Raw genomic sequence first — 20,476 nt, forward strand, 5'->3', positions numbered from 1 at the left:
TACGATCTTCACGGTCCCCGCACATCCCGCAATATGCGTTAATTACGTACGTTCATACATTACGGAATTACGTGCCGTCCGATGTGGGATTCGCTGGTGCATAGACAGTGAGAGTTCAAGCTCTCGAAAGTCGAATGAGACGTGTTCGATATTATTGTCTATTGTTTACATCTCAATCGATTGACAAATGCCGTAAATATATTTCTGAAGAAAATTGTTCCAAGTCGAAAATTAATTCAATAAGAATGATCAAATCTAGTTTTACATTCGCCGCAGGCTTAATCCTCTCGGATCAAGTACTTATTACACCTAGGTGGTGATTGAATGGAAAAAATATTTAGAAGCCAAATCGCCCGAGGCCAACGGGCAAGACCGAGTGTGTGTTTCATTGAAGCAACACGTTGTATTAGCAAAGGACCAATAAGGGAGTACGTGACCAATCAGCTATACCAGCAGAACAATTTAGTGGGCTTTCAATTTTTCTCTCTCTCTCTCTCCCTTCCCGCTGTAGCATTTAATGTAATGCCTAGGCACGTATGCTTGTGTAGAATAACATTGGTATTAATATTAATAGCAATAACAATAACAATTATGTCAGAGCCTCCCGAGGCACGCCGCTCATTTTTGACGATCCAAATGCACGTAAGTGTCGAGGGACAAACACAAGTGGGACGATTAGAGCGTCTCTCCCTCTTCGTCTCTGCGTTGAGGAGAATAAATATGCGCATATATGCGTAAGCAAATACCTGCACAGACTTTCTGCCGTTGTGTGCACGCTTACGAGTGCCTGTTTATTCTTAAGCCAAGTTCACACGCCGTATAGGAGCGCAGGGCTCACGTTCGTACTTTTCTCGTACGAACCTTGCGATGCATGTGCTTTCGAGCTGTACGTAAGAGGCAATGCGGACCGCGCCTTTATTTGACTTTGGCAAGCGCGTTCTGTTCTTTTCGTCAAACACACAGGACGTATCCTTTTGACGACATCGCGGGGTTCCTTCGTACCTGCGAGTTGTACCACCTCGTATACACGTTTGCACTCCACCTATGAATCTGTGCTCACAAACGCATCCCGCCCTCGAGTCGGAACCTTGTCTCGGCCGGCGTCTGTAAATCATGATCTTCTCACACTTCCCTTTCACCATTTGTCGTCTCATTTTTTCTTCAAACATTCATTTCATTCTTCACCAGCTCGTTTCTACGACGTTCGAGTATCGCGTCCGTCGAATTTATTACTCGAACTACCGATGAATACGAACGTTAAATCCCTCGAGTAGACACGTTAATTTACTCATTTTCGTCCTCGACTAACAATGAGGGCAGAAAACAGAATTTGAAATGTGACAAAATTTGCGAAACTTTTACGAACCCCTGATTTCTTATCTACCGATGTCAACTGGTCTGTGTTAAAAAAATACGAGGCGTTTTTCGATCGTTACGCAATTGCGTTTGACGCACGTGTCGGATTGTTGCGAGCATTGCGACCGATTTGCACATACGATTTATTCGCGATTGATCTTGATTGAACTTGAACCCTACAGTTATACCTGACCGTGATCGAATCAGAAGGTTGCGCGAATCCTGCGACCAGCGAACGGCTGGAGAATTTGCGTGCGAAAAATGATACGCAACCGTCGTTATAATATCCCAGTGACGATAAACCCGTGAATGCCAACATGCCGGATTCCTCGGATGATACGTATGGGTATTCGGTTTGGATAAGTATATTTTATTTTGTATTTGATACAAGCCTCACCGCTGTTTGGAATTTCTAAAAAAATTCCACTCCCAAAATAATAGCATGAAAATAAATTTTCCAAGGCACTGAAAGAAGAGAGGCCAAAAGAACGCAAGCTGGAACACGGTTGTAGGCGTGACGTCATCGTCGAGCTGGTTGAATAAAAATGTGAAATAGAAGCGATAGGCGAGCGAAGGCACGAGCTGTACGAGTGTGCATGCATATGGCTGTAACACGATAGCATTCGCAGTTTATGTAACGAAATTAGCATTCAGTTCTAAGTTGCCGAGTCGGTTTGGTTCTCGTAACATATCGGAGTAAAACCCATCGAGTCAGACGGCACGAAAGTGAGGCCCGCTCATTGCGTCATCGGAGAAGATTCTTCTGGTTATACGACAGTACGGGTCTGCACACCGATAGAAATGTCTAATCGCGTGTGTAAAATTGTGCGAAATATCGGGGGTCGCTATGCCCGGCAATAAAAACCGTTCCCAGAAGGACCTGCAATTCCTCGGGCGTCTCTTTTTCGACCGACATTATATTTCCTCGAGGCAAAAATAATAATGCTCCTCACCTTGACGACTTTTTAATTCGTGATCTCTCCTCCTCGCCAAACCTGTCCCTCTCCCTCTCCCTCTCCCTCTCCCTCTCTCACTCCCTCCCTTTCTCTCCTTCTGTTTCCTTTCCCCCGGCTATCCGGCCGTAAGTCCGTCTCCATCTCGTTCACCCGCACAGAAGAAGAGAACCCGGATCGTGCGGACTGCGAACACGAAGAGGCGACCGGATCGTCGCTCGTTATCTTGATGCGCAGGCGAGCGAGAATTTGATTTTCGCTTCATTTGCATCGGGAATTTATTTCTCGCAATTATATACTGTCCGAGAATTTATGCCGCCGTTTATATTACGCCTAGAAAACGCGTCATGACCGTTCTTCGATACCGATCATTTTTTCATATCTCATCTGTTTATTCACTTACTGAGTTTCTTTCTTCGTTTTGCGTTTCTACCACCTTTCCACCAGCGTGAAACAATATTTACCGCCGGAAGTTACAGCTTCGATCGATTATGTATTCCAATTTTATTTTCCTCAATTTTTCGATCCGACATATCCTTTTTTTTTCTTATACCCTCTCGTATCTCGTGCGGATGATAAAAGATCGGTACCGAATCGATTCGGATGTCTGTACAGCGGGGAAGAAGTATTAATAGAGGAAGAATTACCAGGTGGGGATATATTTTTTGCAGATAACTAGGCCTCGTGACTATTACATCTAGTTTTACCTGAACTAGGACGGCGACGTCGAGGTACGGGAATGACATCAATGTGTGTCGGCACGTCTACGTCTATATATATTAGGCATATATCTATCTGCACTGTCACGATATACACCTGCCACGCATATAATGCTACGCGTTATCTAATCGGGTAAAGGGTTCTTATCGGTACCCCTTGTACACAAACCTCATCTGGGGCAGAAACTCGCGCGTTTGAAAAAAAACATGTAAGTGAAATTATGACAATAGTTATTGAGCAAGTAAATAGTCAGTAAATTTTTCAAACTACCGCAACAATATCGGACAGGGAGTTCGGATCGCTTATAAAGCTTGGAATTTAATCGGCAAAAAAATTCATGTTGCCAAAACTAAAACTGCGATCGGCGATCTGGAATCTTCCTCAATCATAAATCTGATTATATGGATATTTTTGCGATGTTTGTGTGGACATATCGTCACTGACTGATCTGTGACGAAGATTTTTCAAGTAAGTTCTTGATCCGTTTAGACAGACCCTAACGGAAAAATAACTTTCGAAAAATTTGAAAGAACTGAACTCACGAATTGTCGAATTCCAAATCTCGATACGGCTCGGCAATATTCGTTGTTGGATATCTTTAGCGTTAAGTCAAAGAAGATAAGATTGAGAACGATCGTGAGAACGTAACGCTGATTTAGTATGAGATACGGTAGTGAATTTTGAAATCTGTAAATTGTATTAAATATTTGCAAGAGTGAACTTCTGACATGGTTGGTAAAAAAATTTGAACAAACGTATTTTCAGCTCACCTCGTAAACAATTCCACTGTACCCATTCATCTTCGAGTCACCTCAGGTATTCCATGATAACTAAAACGACGCAATGTAGAATGCGATATCACTGGCGATGGTGAGTCGAAAGTTGATACTCGCGTTCGGCAAGTTTAAAAATAATAGAATAAAATCACGGCATCACACACACACGAGGCACAAGCTAATGGTAAAAATGATTACGAAGCACTTTCGGTTGTCGTTGGCGCGATCTGCGGGCGTTTGAATATTCTTTTGCCGATTCGCGACACCGTGAATGAACCGAAAAATTGCACGCTGTCATTCGGGCACGATACAGAAAAGGGGGGCGATCGACTCGGGGCGACCCTTTCAAATCGGTTCCGGTAAAATCACGCGGCGCGATTGAGAACCGCCAACGTAACGCACGTGATTTTTTAATTTAATTCGATATAATCACTTAATGGATATAAACTCGAGTGTATGGTTTCGCCCCGGAGAATTACTCTCGGTACTCAACAACGACCACCACGACGTGCTTCGCGTCTCGACGCGCGACACGGACTGAACACCGAGGAGCCCGCTTTGTCAGCACACCGCGAGCGGGTTCCCTAACTAGATACCATGGCTCCCAACGACCGGGACTTCTTCCTCGCCGTCCCGGATCACGGGACTCCGAGGACCCTGGTCTTGTCGTTCCGATTTGCTACCCCGACTTCGAATGCCTGAGTGAATAAATTCGCCTCGGGAGAAATCAATTTACAGAGGCGCGCTGGCTGACGCACTTTCGTCAAATCTGTTTTTTATTTTTGTATTAATTAAATTCTAGAACGGAGCGAGACAGGATATCTTGACAGAAGGACCAATCAGCTGTTCTTTCGATCGCGAACTTTATTTCGAAAATCACAACAAGATTAGACGTATCCGCGAAATGGAGAACAACCGGTACAGGTAAAAGTAGGAAAAATATACAGAAATAGAAAAAAAAAAGTTTAAATCACGCTATCGAATTGCACCTTAAGAAGCCTCGGAACATTTTCTGGAACGTATGTTTCAAATTTGGAAGTTTCTCGAACTATCGTATGTCCGACATTTTGGAAATTGATGTTTGGCTCGTTTGCCATATTAATCGCAGCCCTCGAAACCATGTGAATCGATTACTTTTCAGAACATTGAGATGTGACGAGTTTGAAAATGTTTTCCAGCCATCAGACCGAATATAAAGAGCCCAGTGTTCATAAACTCCCTTCAGATTGGCATACAATGTATTGAAACCCCTTACGAATGCTCCAAAAGTGCATCGTGATTCCGTTGGTACATTGCGGTCTCATCTGCATTGGTTCCCAGAGTCAAGATCCAAGACGCTGCACCTGGTTACGTGAAAGAGGTCGTTCCGGTTCTTGGCCAGTGTTTGTACAATCCGGCGGCTAGAAGAGGAGAAGACACCAGAGCCGGCGAGTCCTGGAGCCTCGGTATGGTAAGAGCACACCCTAGAGTGGCAAAGACCCGGAGGTTTAACACTGTGCTGCGAACACTCTGTGCGCGCACTCTTTGCCTTCGTACCTGTGTGCACATGTGCGGTTCTCGCCGCCACGTTACGGGCTCGAGACCAGTTGCCGCTTTGCCATGTCGGGAAACAAGGACGTGTCAGGTCCCATCCTTTCCTGTAAGCCGGTATCGTCGTCGCTGCAGCCTCTCCAGGAATTCCCCATGGCACTCAACATTGTTCAATAGAATTCGCTGATCATGGTCTGATATTTTGGTGCCTTTTCCTCTATTGCTCATGATCATGAATTTACTCGTGTGAAGTCACCTTAACGTGCGAGTATACCAATGATGGTCGCGTATCCTTTAGGCGAGACCTTGACCATGTTCACACTACGAAAAGGCGTCGGGAATAGTCCTTGTATCTTTCACGTAAGACTGAATCACGGAACCCGCACTCGTGTGTGTTTTTTATCTGATTTTCCCTAAATCCATTAAAGTGACTAACGCTCCTTTCTGCAACAACACGCACCTTGAGTTTCTCCTTTCAATACCCCTCTCAGCGTGGATTTCAACATCCTGGTTCTTCGTCAACGTCGTCAATCAACGATCCTAGATCCTGCCTGCAGCGCGCCTTCCGCGTTGTCTTTCATCGTCACTCTCGGACCGACATGACTGATAATCAGGCGGTTCTAGATCCACCGATTGCTGCAATGAGATCAATTTTCCTTGTGGCAGATTCAGAGTTTAAGATCTACATCTTCTTAGTTTGCGTCCGTTTCAGCCGACCCAGTACAATCGGGCAGTAATCTCAAGGTTTTATCCAGCATCCGGAATAGTTTCCGGTTTTACTTCGTTGTTAATATTCGGATACAGTTTACGTATTGACGCGTCAAGTTCCATCGAGAGTAACTATACATTTTCTTTAACAGCATCGAAATAGGTGGTCTGAATAATTCTCGAAGCACTTTAAAGTACTGGTAAACAATATTTCAGGCGAATTCGTATAATACGAAACAATTTTCTCGTGAATATTTTGCTTTTCGAATGAGGCATAGTTGGTGCTTTAAGCTTCCAAGACACGTTTCCGTCCACTGTGTAGGTCATACATAATTCTCGTACCGGTGGGTAATACTCATGACAGAATTTATTTTGCCGACCAAAGAAGATCGTGAAACAATTTTCGAGACGTGCAGAGGATGGTAAAGAATGTTAGAGAAAATTTTTTCTTCCTCCGACAGTCGTACGAACGTAAAAATCATAACAGTCATCGGAATATCGAATCGAGGAATGGTTCCGGTAAGAAGATCGGGTTCTTCTCTGCAGCCTGCTGCATGATCTCGATGCTGCAACCGGCGATCGCTGCCCAGCGAGCACAAGACGGGTCCGCAACTCGACGTTCCTGGATAAATACGGCGTGGGTTCACTCACCGGTCGAGACACGGGGCCGGCTTTGTTGTGTCCTTGGATTGCCAGGATGACGAGAAGGCCGTCGAGGAGGTTGACCGGACCAGCTCTAAGCGCTACCCAGTGCATTCGCGGAATCGATCTTTACTCCGGGCAGAGAGTACTCGACGATTGCAATACAAGGCGATTTACCGTTAGAATAAAAGTCATCATCTGGATCACCGTCGATCACGCATTCTTATTAGCGCGCGTCGTCCGTGAATCCGTTGTCCGACTCGCGTCTGACCGAGGTGAATTCGAGGTCGAAAAATAGGCCGGTTCGAGATGTTTAATAATTCATGATAACGCGCCTGTAAACGCGGAGACCAGTTACGGCGAGGTGAAGTTTTTCTCAAGGAAACTCGTTGATCCTGTGATTTTCCTTCGAATTTGCAAAACCACTGCAGATTCATTCACATGCAGTTTTTTTTTTTTACCGACGATAATTAAAACCGTTTGATAAGATACGGATAGAATTTCTATGGTAAGGCAATTCCTTGAAGTAATTCTGTGGAAATGATACAGGTATCACCAGCGATTAACCAGTAAACAATAACGGAAAATGAGTTCCAGTAAATCAGCTTCTTCGTTGCCTGCAGTATCGACGTCTTCGTCGTTAGTACAAAACTTTAGAAACCATGAATAATTACCGTGTATTAACCTTATTTGTATTTTCCACATTTGTCGAAGTTAACGTATAGGTACCTGTTCTATCCGTTGAGCGTCCTCGGATTCAAACAATTTTCCAAGGGACTACAATGTCACCTCAAAGTTAACTGTGCGCGGAATGCAGCCTCTTGGCTCATCGTTTCGAAGTTATCTCGAAAACTGTTTAAGCTATCGCAATGACACTTTCACTGGAATTCACCGCAAGAGCGTACAGTTCTGCTTTTTGGTTGCATCTCAATCGCGCACATTAAAAAATATGTGGTCAGCAAACTTTTTTCAATCCGGAATATAAAATTGTTAAACACATTTTGCTTTGAAATTTTTCACCAGTTTCGTTTCTTTCTCGCGATGCTATCTCATTTTTTTTCATCGTGAATAAAGGTGAATAACGATCTCGCTAAAATTTACTGTATCAAACCCCGTCGACCATTGGCGACAAATTTAGGAGCGTATGAAGACATTCATTCTTAGTCATTACAATCAATAATCACTGTTACCAGCTAGTTTCGCCTACTGTGCAAGGGTGAACCACCCATTTTACCCCCGCCGCTTTATGATGTAGTAGACGTCATAGATAAAATACGAATAAGATTGGCTGCTGCGTCAACTAATATTATTGTAATAGCAGATTTGTTTTAGACTTGAAACTGTGAATACGTATCGTGAATAAAAGCATTTGCCTTGCTAATTTAGTTTCACCTGTTCCATTTCCTCTTTCCGCTCAGCGATCCGTATTTTTTTGTCAGTAACCCCCGAGAGAGTTACAATACTATTGATATAAAATATGTTGTGCAAGGGCTGAGCCAGTATATGAAACCGATAATCTATTCACCGTTGTTACAGGCCAGACCTTTCCCATAGACATGGGGATTAAGATATGTGGCTTATCGATAACTGAAACCGCTGGCCCAGATATTTCCTTAAATTCAATGCCCCCATGTAACTTTCCGCATAAATTGATCTTCGAACTTTCGACCCAGTTAATGTAACGTTGATGTAATTGTTAAATTTATTTCTTTGAACGCAGATAGTGTCAAAAAGAGCATTGTACACGTATTCAGTAGGAATTCATCATGTAGCTAGATATAAGCGAAAAAAAAAAATGCACACGGATAGGTAGAAATTTTTTGAAAAACACGATTTAATGTGTGTGTGACGTCAAGGCAACGGACCGGTTGATGCAGCGTGATATAAGCAAGGCTTTCAAATCGTCCGACGAGCCGATGTCGCCTTGAACTCGTGACATCATCTGTCCGCGAGCTCTTTAGTATACCTGTTTCATGTATTATTCCGACCGTATGGATAGATAGCCTGAGGTTGGGTGCCACGCGCGCGTAAATTACCGCAACTATTCCGCTTCCAAACTTATTCCGCAAGCTCGAGATGCTCTCTCTTCTCGACTGATTCCTCCAATCCGTTCGAACGGACGCGGACGTAAGGTAAATAAATAATCTTAAATAGAACGAACGGCGTGCAAATTCAAGAAGAGAGGTAGAAAAAACGCGTTCTAAAAATATCCCTTACGTAGTGTGATATACTTCCAGAATCAGGCCTTGTATCGGTCGTAAAACGTGTACGGAAGGCCTCTCTATACCCTGTATAATTATATGTATTATGCCTATAATATGCCTGCACAGAGCGTATAGGACAAAGTAACGCCCGTGATAACGTCTAGAATGCGAAGCAACGTGCGCCGCCCCGTTGTTACACGGTCGGACGAAACAACGTGTAACGGAAAGAACTATGTATATAAATGGAAATAGAAAAATAGAGACACATAGGCGAGACGCCGAGAGGTTCGTAAAAGTAAAGAGTGACTGCTGCAGCGCCAGTCGCAAGTGTACGCGTACGTACAATAAGATTGGGCGAAAGAAAGAATCGTTGGAATTCGAATAAAGGTGCGGCTTAATCCGGTAGCACGCGTCGATGCGTGTGACGCAACAATAACAAAAAACTTAAAAAAAAAAATTAAAAAAATAATAAAAAAAAAATTTAAAAAAAAAGGAGAATAGAAAAAACTTTTTTTTACCATTCGATTCCTCCCCCCCTCCTCAGCCGCATGCTCCTCCGTCTAACATGTGCGCCTTTCTCTCTGTACAATCGCAGACGTCACCTGGGATCGTATTAACTTTCGCCCAATTTGGTATACGTACCACACTAATAAATAATAGACGAGACTTAATAACGGAGCTATCTGGCTTGTCCTCATTGTACGGTCGGGTGCGTGTCTATAACATATGTATTTACACGTACTTGCAAGCTGCACATCTACCAATCGCCTCGCGAGGATACTCAATAGATTTGAGACAAGGCGGCAATACGCCGCCGCCTCGGCCTGTACACGGGAATTAAAATTACAATAACTCCGGATTGGCCCGAGCTCTCTTACCTTGTCTTCGCAAGCCTTGTGACACGTGTATTTGCATACTGGAACAAAAAGAAGAGAAGAAAATCAACGGAAGATAATGACGTCGTTATTTATTCAGAGATAACCGCGCGCAAGGTGCGGTATTAGTTATCTTTATTTTTTCTTCCCCCGTAATTTTTTTTTGTTGTGATTGCTTTGTTTCTTTCTTTTTCAAATTATAATCAAGTTAAATTTAAAGTACCTTCAACAAGGGTCGAGAGAAATTCAATCTCGGATAAGTTGATTGAAGAAAGAAAATAGCAAAAACGAAAAAAATTACTCGAGCTTCGAGATAGCCGTATAATCAACTGTCGATCTATGATAAACTTTTTTACCGACGGTCAAGCTCCGCTGACTCACACTTACCGCGGCAGCACGAAGCCTGCTTGATAACCGGCTGATGACAAAGATGACACGGCCTCGACTTGCGCAGCTGCTTTGTACGGAAAACGTGACATTGCGGTTCAAATTCGCTCTGGAACATAGGAAAATACAAAAATAATGTTAGTTAGCGTGTGGACAGAAGCTTTCGACAATTTTTTGAGCACAGCTTGCTCAGCCGGTAAAAACAGGCAGCTTTGTTTACCTCGGATGGTAATTGCGCTGCGTGAGCTTGCAGCTTGTGCTAGGCAGCTGTTTCTAAGAGCGGGAAAGTCGTGCGCGTGCGCCGCTGAACCTGACGCAAATCAAACCCGCGGCGTCATTATGCAGCGTGGCAATTTATCAAACGCACGCTGAGAGACGTATGGACTGAGATGCGGGTCTGAATATCATTATAGATCGTGTGGAGAGTCTAGAAACACGCGGTGACTCTGTAACTTACAGTGGTGATCAGCTACCAACACAGATTTGCATTCGGCACAGAGCGGGCATTGGGTCGACTTGCGCAATGAGATGATTTGATGGGATTCACGTGAAAGAGGAAATCATATTTCACCGTAAACTACTTCTACATACCATAGGAAAGATGGAAAATCAGCGCTATTTCAAAGCGCGGTTGAAATTTTAATTAACAATTTGTATCTCACGTGTATGTGTTTCTTTTTTCATTTTTATTTTTATTTCTCATCAAACACCAAGATTCTTGAAAAGGACGAGCCGGTTTTCGTTTCGATGTATTTTTTCATCATTTTCTCATTTAAAGCGGTATATCATGAAAATTTACTCTGAGGCACGGACTTGTTTGGTCGCCGAATCGTCGATCCGTAACTAACTAATTGCCTAATAACGATATCCCCTCTTCTGCAGTATTTGGACATATGCTTCGCTCTCGAAATCACAAGTAATGAAGGGATTTTTTCTTTTTTCATGGAGAAGTAATGCGACGTCACTCTTTATCATAGAACAGATGTAGAATGAACACTGATTCATGCAACTAAGAGTAAAACGTAAACTGTTTAAAAAATGAAGAAACCGCGATTCGAACAATTCGCTGATCTTTTAGATGGATTGAATTTTCGTCATGTCACTAGTTTTTTAATTTGTGCATTACGTTCTTTCAGATACATTAGTAATATCGCTTCATTACACACTTTCTCACCGAGCGTCGAAACGATACCGCCAAGTAAAGACGTGCCGAGATTCGAAACCGTATTTCAAATAGACCTCATTATACCGTAGCACGCTTTAAATCTTGGCCAGTTTGCCATTACCCGTATGTAATAATAAGAAGCTGCCACAGCTAGAAAATAGTGATGGAACTACCGCTTCGGGTTGAAAATAAAAACGAGAATCGTTGTAACTCTGGAAGCGTGAAAAGCTAGACCCCGGTTTCGTTCATCCATGAACGGCCATGAGCAGTTCTTCACGAAATGTTGAAGACAGCTGTGCATTCTTCCTAACGATCTCAGGTTGCATACCCCTCAAGATCTGGGTGACCCGAGGTGAGCCTTGGTCTTGGTAAAACGCGGTTAGAGAAGAGCCTGAGAGAGGAAGCTGAAGAAAGGGACGCAGCGTGAGTGTGCAGGAAGCCGCGGTGGTCTTCCGAGGCCAGGTAAGTGAGATCTTGTGCTTCGGTGAAGGTGGCTAGATACGTACGAGAAGGAGGTGGACGCGGTATCGCGACGTGGTAGTGAGTTTGCGGTCAACGAACCCGGGACAACTATTTACAACAAACCCTTCGTTCACACATCTCGGTGGGAATGAATACAAATGAAATCTTGACGGAGAGCCTGGTGCACCGAGAGTGCAGCACCATCAGCTAATTGATCTTTCGTTTCAACGAGCCGCAGCCTTCTTCACGCTACAGCATGGGTTTTACTTATAGATCATATCGGCCCGCGCATAGCTGTGTGCTGTGCGTCGTGTGCCTCCACCACATTCACGCGAACGTACGTATTTTTACGACACTCGACTTACCACCGAACCCCGGAATGACTCATTTCAATTGATCTTATGGGAGTAGTAGTTGGTAATTAATCAAACGAATGAACCCCCGCCATGCGCCGCACGTTCGTTTCGAGATAGGTACCCGTCTATTCCCTATTCCCCGTCTATGACCCCGCAATAATGAATTGAACCACTCATGATCGCCTAGTTGCCTCTTCTTTTCCGACTTCACGTGCAAAGCTCGGAGGATGAATCACAATCGAAGCTTCGGAGCCCACGATGTTGCACATACCACGACGCGTGGTGGATTTCATAGTTTTTCGTCTAACAATTAAAATTTTTATGCCCCCTGCCCTCTCTCTTTCTCTCTCTCTCTCTCTCTCTTACTGATCCCTCGTGCTTGATTAAGCAATTGAATGACGCGATGGTTGGTGTCCAGAACCGATGCAACCGTGAGGAAAAGAGACGAACTGGGGAAAGGCTGTGGCTGAAGACTACGTACTTCTTTTGAATTCTGAAATGCGTGCGCGTGGGCATATAGCTGGAGATATTTAATAGCTAACTAACCGTTTCTGCCTTGCGTGTACATCATGTGCACATATACGACTATTTTCGTCTGTCTTTGTGTACGGATTACCAAGCACAGTTGGACGGTTGTTCGCCGCTGCAGTTGTAGCCAAGCGCACGTAGATATCGTCGACATTAGTATAATTAACCCAATTTCTTTCTAACAGCTCATCGTGAGGTCTTAAGAATGCGATAGGCCTGCTCTCGTCAGCTCTTGGTTAATATTTCGTTATTAATAAGCTACCACATAAACTGCTCCCGATACGTTGGAAGATTATTACAAATCGTAATTAACTGCAGAGTCTCATCGTCTTGGGGTCAAATTATTCGGCCAATTGTAATCGACGATTTGATATTTTTGCGCATGAAAATTCTCGTTAATCGTTTGATAGAAATTGAGAGATTACAACGTTTATTTATTCGTCGAGTAAGAGTCAAATTCCTTAACTCCGTACGACTCTACAAAAATGCAAAAGAAATAAAGGTAAATAAATAACCATAAATATCAATGCTTGAGACGATTCGTATAGTAGTATTTTTCAAGGAGTTCAAGTGATTTCAATATATAAGTGAAGAGCGTCGTGCATTTCAGGCCTCAAGGCTTTCGCCCAGTGCGAAAGATGCTTTATTGAGTGTGTGTGTGGGTGTGTGTGTGTGTGTATGTTTCACATTTTTCTTCTTGTTTTTGGCCCATGAATCTTCAACACAGCCTTCTCCTTGTGTATTTATCAATGCAGCTTACCCGCGTACTCGAGAGCTTTGAGCTTTATCCCACGTAAGGATGTGTGGGGCGCACCCGAGTAGATATACGTATATGCCTATGTATTATACATATATGTATCTACTTAGCGTTTAGCACGATTTGCAAGTGATACAGAGATGAAAAAGCACGACTTTTCGCCCGTGGTAAAAGATCATAGGTGCATGGATTTTCGTACAACCTAGCTTTCAACTGGAAAACCTTTCAGTTTCGTCTCTTCTACAGGTTGAAAGTACTTCACGAAATCATCCAGTCGGTGTTTTTGAGGATCCATTCCATCCATTACGCGTGGGTTGAAAAATATTTCCGTATGGTCAGTGTGACGTCGGTAAGTACGTGTCTGTCTCGTGTATTGATGGCGTAGGAAACGAACACGTGGGTGTATCACGTTTATACATATATACACTTACATAGGAGTAAATTTTGAATGGAAATTTATTCCGAGTGAGAAGCGATTCGGTTAGTTTACATATTACTCTCAGTCGGACCCTGTTCAATTGTCACTGCATTCATGTTTTGTGCATTGTGTACATACACTCGACGCGTTGCTCGTTCTGTTTTGTTACGAATTTACAAAGGGATTACCAATCAGATCGATCTCTCCAGCTTTTTTATCCGCTCGTTAGGGTTCCATAAAATCTGGTGCAGGTAGGCGCCCGGCAGGTATTACGCGTTACGTTCCAGACTGGAAGAAATCCTTATCTTCTTTATATTTTACCCCTTCTTTAAGAAATTTCACATCGACGGTGAATCGTTTCGAGTTCAGGCGAGGCAAGCCCGTTACGTAGTTTGGAGATGAATGCTGCACCTCTTACTTAATTAAGGAAATACACTATTTCAAACGGTTCAACGCACCTTAAACGTTCGTGCGTATAAAGGTTCATATACTTACGATTTCGTTTGCTACATTTCATGCCCTCTGCCTTATACTCAGCAGAGTGTGACTCACGTGTGAACACAGTTGCGTTTTAGGAGCGCCTGGCGATCATTCAAAGTCACTTGAAACGCGCGTCTACGGGGCGACGTGCATTTCAAGATAACCGTCGAGCTTGCTTTTTTCTTCTTTACTTTTTTCTCTCTTCATTTCTTAATATTTTCCTCTCTCTCTCTCTCTATCCTCTCTGTCCTTATTTATTTCACTCAAGACCATACCAGAGGACAGCTGAACCTTCGCCTCCTCTTCTGTACGGTCGTGGAGCGGGTCATTTGTCATGCGCTCGTACAGTCATATGGTATTCAAATGTTTTTGTTTCTACTCTATGTCCGGTGAGGGTTGACGATAAGTAAATCGTCACCACCTTGAATCGATTCCAGATCCCTTTATTCCCATCAAACCAAACGGTGCAGCCTTCACAGAGACTTTGGTCCAATTATTCATGCCAAGAAATAAATTGCACGATCGAACAAACGACGAGAAGAAGGTAGAAGAGAGAATTTGTCCAAAGCGGCGAATGAACAATGGCCTTACGAGCATGGTTAAAAATGTTGACCCTCGTTGACCAGCGGTCTCTAAATCTTATGAACTTTTTACCTTGTGGCGCGAAGAGTCGCCGAGGAGAGGAGAAGAAGGCGAAGAAGAAATCGTCAAGAAGGCAAACGAAGCTGCAGCCGCGATGCCACGAACCGTCATAAAACGGAATGACATCGACCTGCACACGAGTTCACGAGCCCACATGCACGCTTTCCGTAGGAGGAGGACTTATGGCTTACCGAGAAATGTAATAATTCCTTCGGCCCTACGCCGAACCCGGAACGCACTAAACGTGCGTCTAGGTATCACCTACGAGTGTACCTTCTACCCACACCTACCCGGTTTTCCGTTTTCCGTTATTACGATACAGAATGCGCGCCCACACCGAACACGTTGGACCACCGACAGATAAGTACCCATAATAACCCGGTATTCCAAAGTGGCACCTTTCAAAGGAAAGAAAGTTGGGAAAAGTAACGTACGATCGATCAAATTCTTCATTCAAATGAGTGATCTCTTTTCACATTCGATTTCAAAAAGTCAGACGTCTTTAGTTTCAACTTTCTTTCCACCTGAGACAGAAAAGTTACAGCCTGAGATTCCAGCGCAATTTAAGTCATCAAGTAAACAAATCGCTCGTTTTTATTTTTGCGGAACATTCTGTTTCAACCGTGAAACGCGTAATATCTTGTTTAATTCATGTGATAAATAGGCCAATTAGAACTGGGGGAGGAACAGATAGTATCTTGTGTACAATGGTAACGCAGAGCGTCTTTCGAGCGGTACAAACCGCGTCCTAAAAATACCAACATTGCGACCGCGGCTCTTTGTCCGGGGCATCTCACGATACGATCATGACATTATTCATACGCCTATCTCATTGGCTTATCGACGATAATGCGTGTTCTCACCTACGCCGTATCACGTGACCCCGGGCATCTTGACAGCGGAATCTAAGACCGGCTGTCCCGCGGGTCCAGCTCTGCTCCTATTTTCCTTTTCTCCTCTTCTCCTCTTCTCCCTCTTGACGTTTTGTTCTGTTTTCAAAGTCTTGTTTCATGACTTTGCAAACTCGCAAACGAAGAGGACGCGCAGTCGGGACGGTGACTTTTACGATCGCTATGCAGTACAGCTGCGTTTAGACCGACGGATAAATAAGGAATAAAGGAAAAAAAAAACAAGTCCCGTTCTCTTTCGAACACTTTCTCTTCAAAAGCTTGTTAACTCATGTTCAATTCAACTTCATGCCGATTACGGGCTGTGCAGTATTCCAAGTTCCAGGATACGTAATCAATTAAGCATCCCGAATAAATATTAAAAAAAAAAACGACTCCTAATTTTTTGTTGAAAGGGACCGAAAAAATTTATAGTACGTGTACCTAGTTGTCAAGGTTCTCTGAAAGTAACAAGTTATTTTTCAGCGACATTATACTCGATTTTCGTAAATGTTTAGACGTTGCCAAGCCACTGTGACGTAAGAATAATTTGCATAGATATTCCGCGTGGTATAAATTGACATCTTATCATGCCTATTGTAGCTTCGGTCTCTCACCGCGACGCGAACAACAAAATGTTAACAACGAGTATCCGGATGAACAACAGCTGAGTGATGCCATAAGTAAGAATGCAATACCTTGTCGCCTTTGTAGGATTCATTCGCAGATATAATTGAATCTCGCAATACCCGCATTCGACATCGCCACATCGACGCGATCCCGTGTATCTTCGTAAACAGGGCTTGTGTACCGGTGAACATGTTACAGCGGTATCGCGAATCGGTCATAAGAACGCCGCACTAGCCGGTAACTCGAGGAATAAGAATAGCCCCCCTATTTATTTGCCGGATCAAAGCGTACAAGCCGATTTTAGCCGTAAACTCAGCATGTTCACTGTGCAGAGCGGGCCGGTACTTAATAATAATACATACAACAACCTCGAGTTGTTACCGAACCGAGATATGAGATCCGACGCGGCCTGAGGGCTGAGGACTTCAGGTAACCCAAGCAAGCCCCGAGGAGTCGTGTTGTGTACGAAACCCAGCAATATACCTTGCTTCGGAAACCTCAGGCGTTCGGTGAATAAATAGAGGCTCTTTACTCGGCACAATAATCGTGTATTGGGAGCAGATACTCGATTTGCAGAGCTACCGATGGATGCCAATTAACCGGTCAACGGAACACCTACCAAAACTAAATCCTACATTTCTCTTCTGCTTTTTGCTTCTTGTTTGTTCGGTTTTAGCTAAGGTTCTGTAACCCATATCAAGTAATTGAATGGCTATGTTGATCTCACGAGCTGTAAGGGACTGTTTGACTGAGCAGGCAAGACGGGAAATTGGTCACGGTTTCACCTGGAGTATCCTTGAGCTGGAATAACAGACGATTAAGAAAAGTAGAGAAAAATAGCAGTTATAATAGCCGAATAATCAAGTAAATATCACTCATCTTATTTGGTATTATGTTTCATAAGTAAACACACTGTTGCAACAAAAGCGCGATGAAACGTAACAGTCACTGTTGAAAACATGTTCTGAATACGTGTGGCTGCCATCTAGACTTTAATTATGCAGCCGACAGGTGGGATTCGTAACCCCAAATTAGCGTTCGATATCAATTCAATAAGTCAATCAGTTGATTGGTGTCAAATTAGTAACAGTCGAAAACGGGAGGAGCTTGGAGATAGACGAGTAGGATTTCACGAAGCGAGTGCGAGGTGTTGGAAGTCTATAGAAACAGTGGGACGTTGAAAAATGGTGAGTGCCATATTTTTCTAATTGTTTGCGGATTTGATCCACTCGATCATTGTCACGACGCTTCATTCCCTTAAGGTCACCGGCAAGTATACTAAGGAGATCTTGGGATGGGCTGACTACGCTGTGATCGGTATAATACTTGCGATCAGTTCCAGTATCGGAGTTTACTTCAGATTTACCGGTGGCCGACAGAAAACTGTACAGGTAACTCAGCTTTTTGTAAACCAAACGAGCAAAATGGGTATTGCCATGGAAGATACCGTGATGGCCGTTGAGTTGTGAATTTCGTGAACAGTTGCATGTTCAACCCATATTAGGGCAATTTTCTGAAAAATCGAATGGTCTAATTGAATCGTGAAGTTCAGTCTTCGCTCTGCTTACATATCTTCGCGTCCATGGGCTCGACGCGATTGTTTTTTATCCATGACGCGTCAACAGGAATACTTTTCGGCCGATCGAACGATAAATGCGGGAGTGCTGGCATTTGCTTTGATGGTGTCATACATGTCGGCTATTACTCTACTCGGAACGAGCGCTGAAAATTATGCTTACGGTTCCCAAATCGCGGCACTGTACCTTGCACAGGGTCTGGCCACCCCGTTCGTGAGCTACTTGTATCTTCCAGTGTTCTTCAAGTTCCAAAAAATGAGCACCTTCGAGGTAACGGTTTGACTTTGAGATTCATGCTCGTTCTGCAGCAGGTACCGCAAAATTACGTTCTTAAAACATCTTGCAGTATCTGGAGATGAGATTCGGTTTCACTGCAAGACTTCTCACGAGCATCATGAGCGCTTCGCACATGCTTTTATACACCGGGATCGTTCTCTACGCTCCAGCTCTAGCTTTGGAGGCTACGACTGGATTTTCAACTGACCTTAGCATACTCCTCATTGGCATCATCTGTACTTTCTACTCGACAATCGGTGGTATCAAAGCGGTACTTATGACGGCTGTCTTTCAGGGCATCTTCATGTTCGGTGCCGCTATCATAGTCATTATATTAGGGATAATTAATATTGAGGGTGGCGTCGGGAGAATTTGGCAGTTGGCAGTTGACGGAGGCCGCATAGAGTTCGATAAGTGAGTAAACACAACGATTCGTTCCTCACACCAGAATTAGGCCGTCTGGTCGCTGATAATAACTGTCTACTTATAATACTTCGAAAATTGCAGTTTTTCTCTTGATCCAACGATGCGCCATACCTGGTGGAATTTGACCATCGGGACGCTCATTCTATCCTTGGCGGCAAACGGCGTGACCCAAGTCCAAGTACAACGATTTCTCACCGCCAAGTAAGAGGGGAGGATCGACGTCGAAAAACGGCGGTGAAAATATCGTCTTCTAATATTCTTTCAGGACCCTGAGGAGTGCTCAGATAGCCGCGATCGGCAGTTGGCCGCTCGCCCTTTGTCTGGGGCTGCTGGCGAGTTTTGCTGGCCTGGTCATGTACGCCTTCTTCGTTGACTGCGACCCCGTGGCATCGGGGGAGATTTCTGCGAACGACATGCTGATGCCCTACTTCGTGGTAATGACGACCGCCAACATACCCGGACTGGCCGGTCTCTTCATCGCTGGAATATTCAGTGCGAGCTTGAGCACTGTGTCTGCGATCATAAATGCTCTGACTGCGGTTGCCCTGGAGGACTATGTAAAACCGGTGTACGATAAACTAGGTTTTCAGTTTCCAGAAAAGCGGGCTATCCTCTTTGGAAAGTTTCTGGCCGTTGCCGTAGGAGTAATATGCATCCTGCTGTCATATCTTTCGAAACGCTTTGGCAGCTTGGTCCAGGCGACTTACAGCATTGCTGGAATAGTCTATGGACCATTGCTTGCCATTTTCACCCTCGGGATGTTCTTCGAGTCTGCAGAGGAGAAAGGAGCCGTCACGGGAACATTGTTCGGTTTGGCTTTAGTGAGTTGGATTGCTTTTGGATATCCCAGACCTTCCAACATCCCATTGTCGGTCTCTACCGTCGGCTGCAACAATGTGACTCTACCAACGCAGATTGTGACAAGTATCAGACAAATGTATGTTTCCGATAGCTTTATATGATTGCTCGGCGCAGTTCGCATATGCGCTAAAATTTTATTTTCATGTTGATGAAACTGGTGACCATGTGCATTTACTTTCCATAGGCCACTCGGGGATTCGTCATACTTTTATCTTTACCGAATTTCCTACATGTGGTACGCACCCATGGGCTTCATCGTGTCCATGGTCATTGGTCTCGCAGTTAGCAACCTAATAGGTTTGCTCTCCAAGAACACTCCCCGAGAGATAGACCCAGACCTCTTCACGCCTCTGATAGCAAAGAGAGTACGGCGAAGGCGAGTCAACGTATCGAAAACATCAAACATTCAAATTTCAACGATTCATGAACATAAAAGGGACATACGAATTCCGTCGTAATTGATCGCTACGGGTAGGGAATACATTTGTCAGAGTTTTCTATTGTCGATACAACAGCTACGTGGTAAAAGAGAACCAAATGATACTGAATAAGTATTTCAGACTGTTTAGAAAAAATGAATAATCGCTACTTGATTTGAACGTTAAACGTAAAGTACGTAGCCAACGCAATTAAATGAATTTAACCATGTAAACGTGTACATGTACCACGCGAGTTGAATAATTGATATACAATAAAAGCCAAATAAAAAAAGTCACAAATGTACAGATAAAAGTAAAATTTCAAGGACTACTTTTGTTATCTTTTACGAAAATCCAAATTCGTTAGAAAAAACTACAATTTGAACGAGGACTGCACCTTTATTATTTTACGAATTCTTATTAGGGTTCCAGCTCAAGTTG

General features: G+C 43.7%; 2 protein-coding genes across 6 annotated transcripts in view; one reads left to right on the top strand and one right to left on the bottom strand.

Moving 5' to 3' along the window:
* Window positions 1-20,476, bottom strand: part of LOC124176603 (tensin-1) — a 99,800-nt gene that overhangs the window by 55,262 nt on the left and 24,062 nt on the right. For 4 of the 5 annotated variants that reach the window (XM_046558112.1, XM_046558111.1, XM_046558113.1 and 1 more), the window contains exons 2-3: window positions 10,152-10,260; window positions 9,768-9,805 (exon numbers count right to left, since the gene is read on the bottom strand). In XM_046558112.1, the coding sequence (XP_046414068.1) occupies window positions 9,768-9,805; window positions 10,152-10,260 (147 nt within the window). Of the gene's footprint in view, window positions 1-3,799; window positions 4,328-9,767; window positions 9,806-10,151; window positions 10,261-20,476 lie in introns of those variants that run through there. The other variant, XM_046558117.1, reaches the window with a different exon arrangement.
* Window positions 17,510-20,330, top strand: LOC124176606 (putative sodium-dependent multivitamin transporter). Its single transcript, XM_046558126.1, has 7 exons — window positions 17,510-17,663; window positions 17,739-17,867; window positions 18,102-18,323; window positions 18,400-18,743; window positions 18,837-18,956; window positions 19,021-19,692; window positions 19,801-20,330. The coding sequence occupies exons 1-7, from the start codon at window positions 17,661-17,663 to the stop codon at window positions 20,072-20,074; spliced, it is 1,764 nt and encodes a 587-aa protein (XP_046414082.1). The 5' UTR covers window positions 17,510-17,660; the 3' UTR covers window positions 20,075-20,330.

The sequence above is a fragment of the Neodiprion fabricii genome, chromosome 2, assembly GCF_021155785.1.
Source record: "Neodiprion fabricii isolate iyNeoFabr1 chromosome 2, iyNeoFabr1.1, whole genome shotgun sequence".
Classification (NCBI taxonomy): Eukaryota; Metazoa; Arthropoda; class Insecta; order Hymenoptera; family Diprionidae; genus Neodiprion; species Neodiprion fabricii.

What these genes read in the sequence shown, in the direction of transcription:
- LOC124176606 (XM_046558126.1), top strand. An exon ending in GCCGACAGAAAACTGTACAG is followed by an intron (nt 17,868 to 18,101) that starts GTAACTCAGCTT and finishes ACGCGTCAACAG; the next exon opens with GAATACTTTTCGGCCGATCG. An exon ending in AAAAAATGAGCACCTTCGAG is followed by an intron (nt 18,324 to 18,399) that starts GTAACGGTTTGA and finishes AACATCTTGCAG; the next exon opens with TATCTGGAGATGAGATTCGG.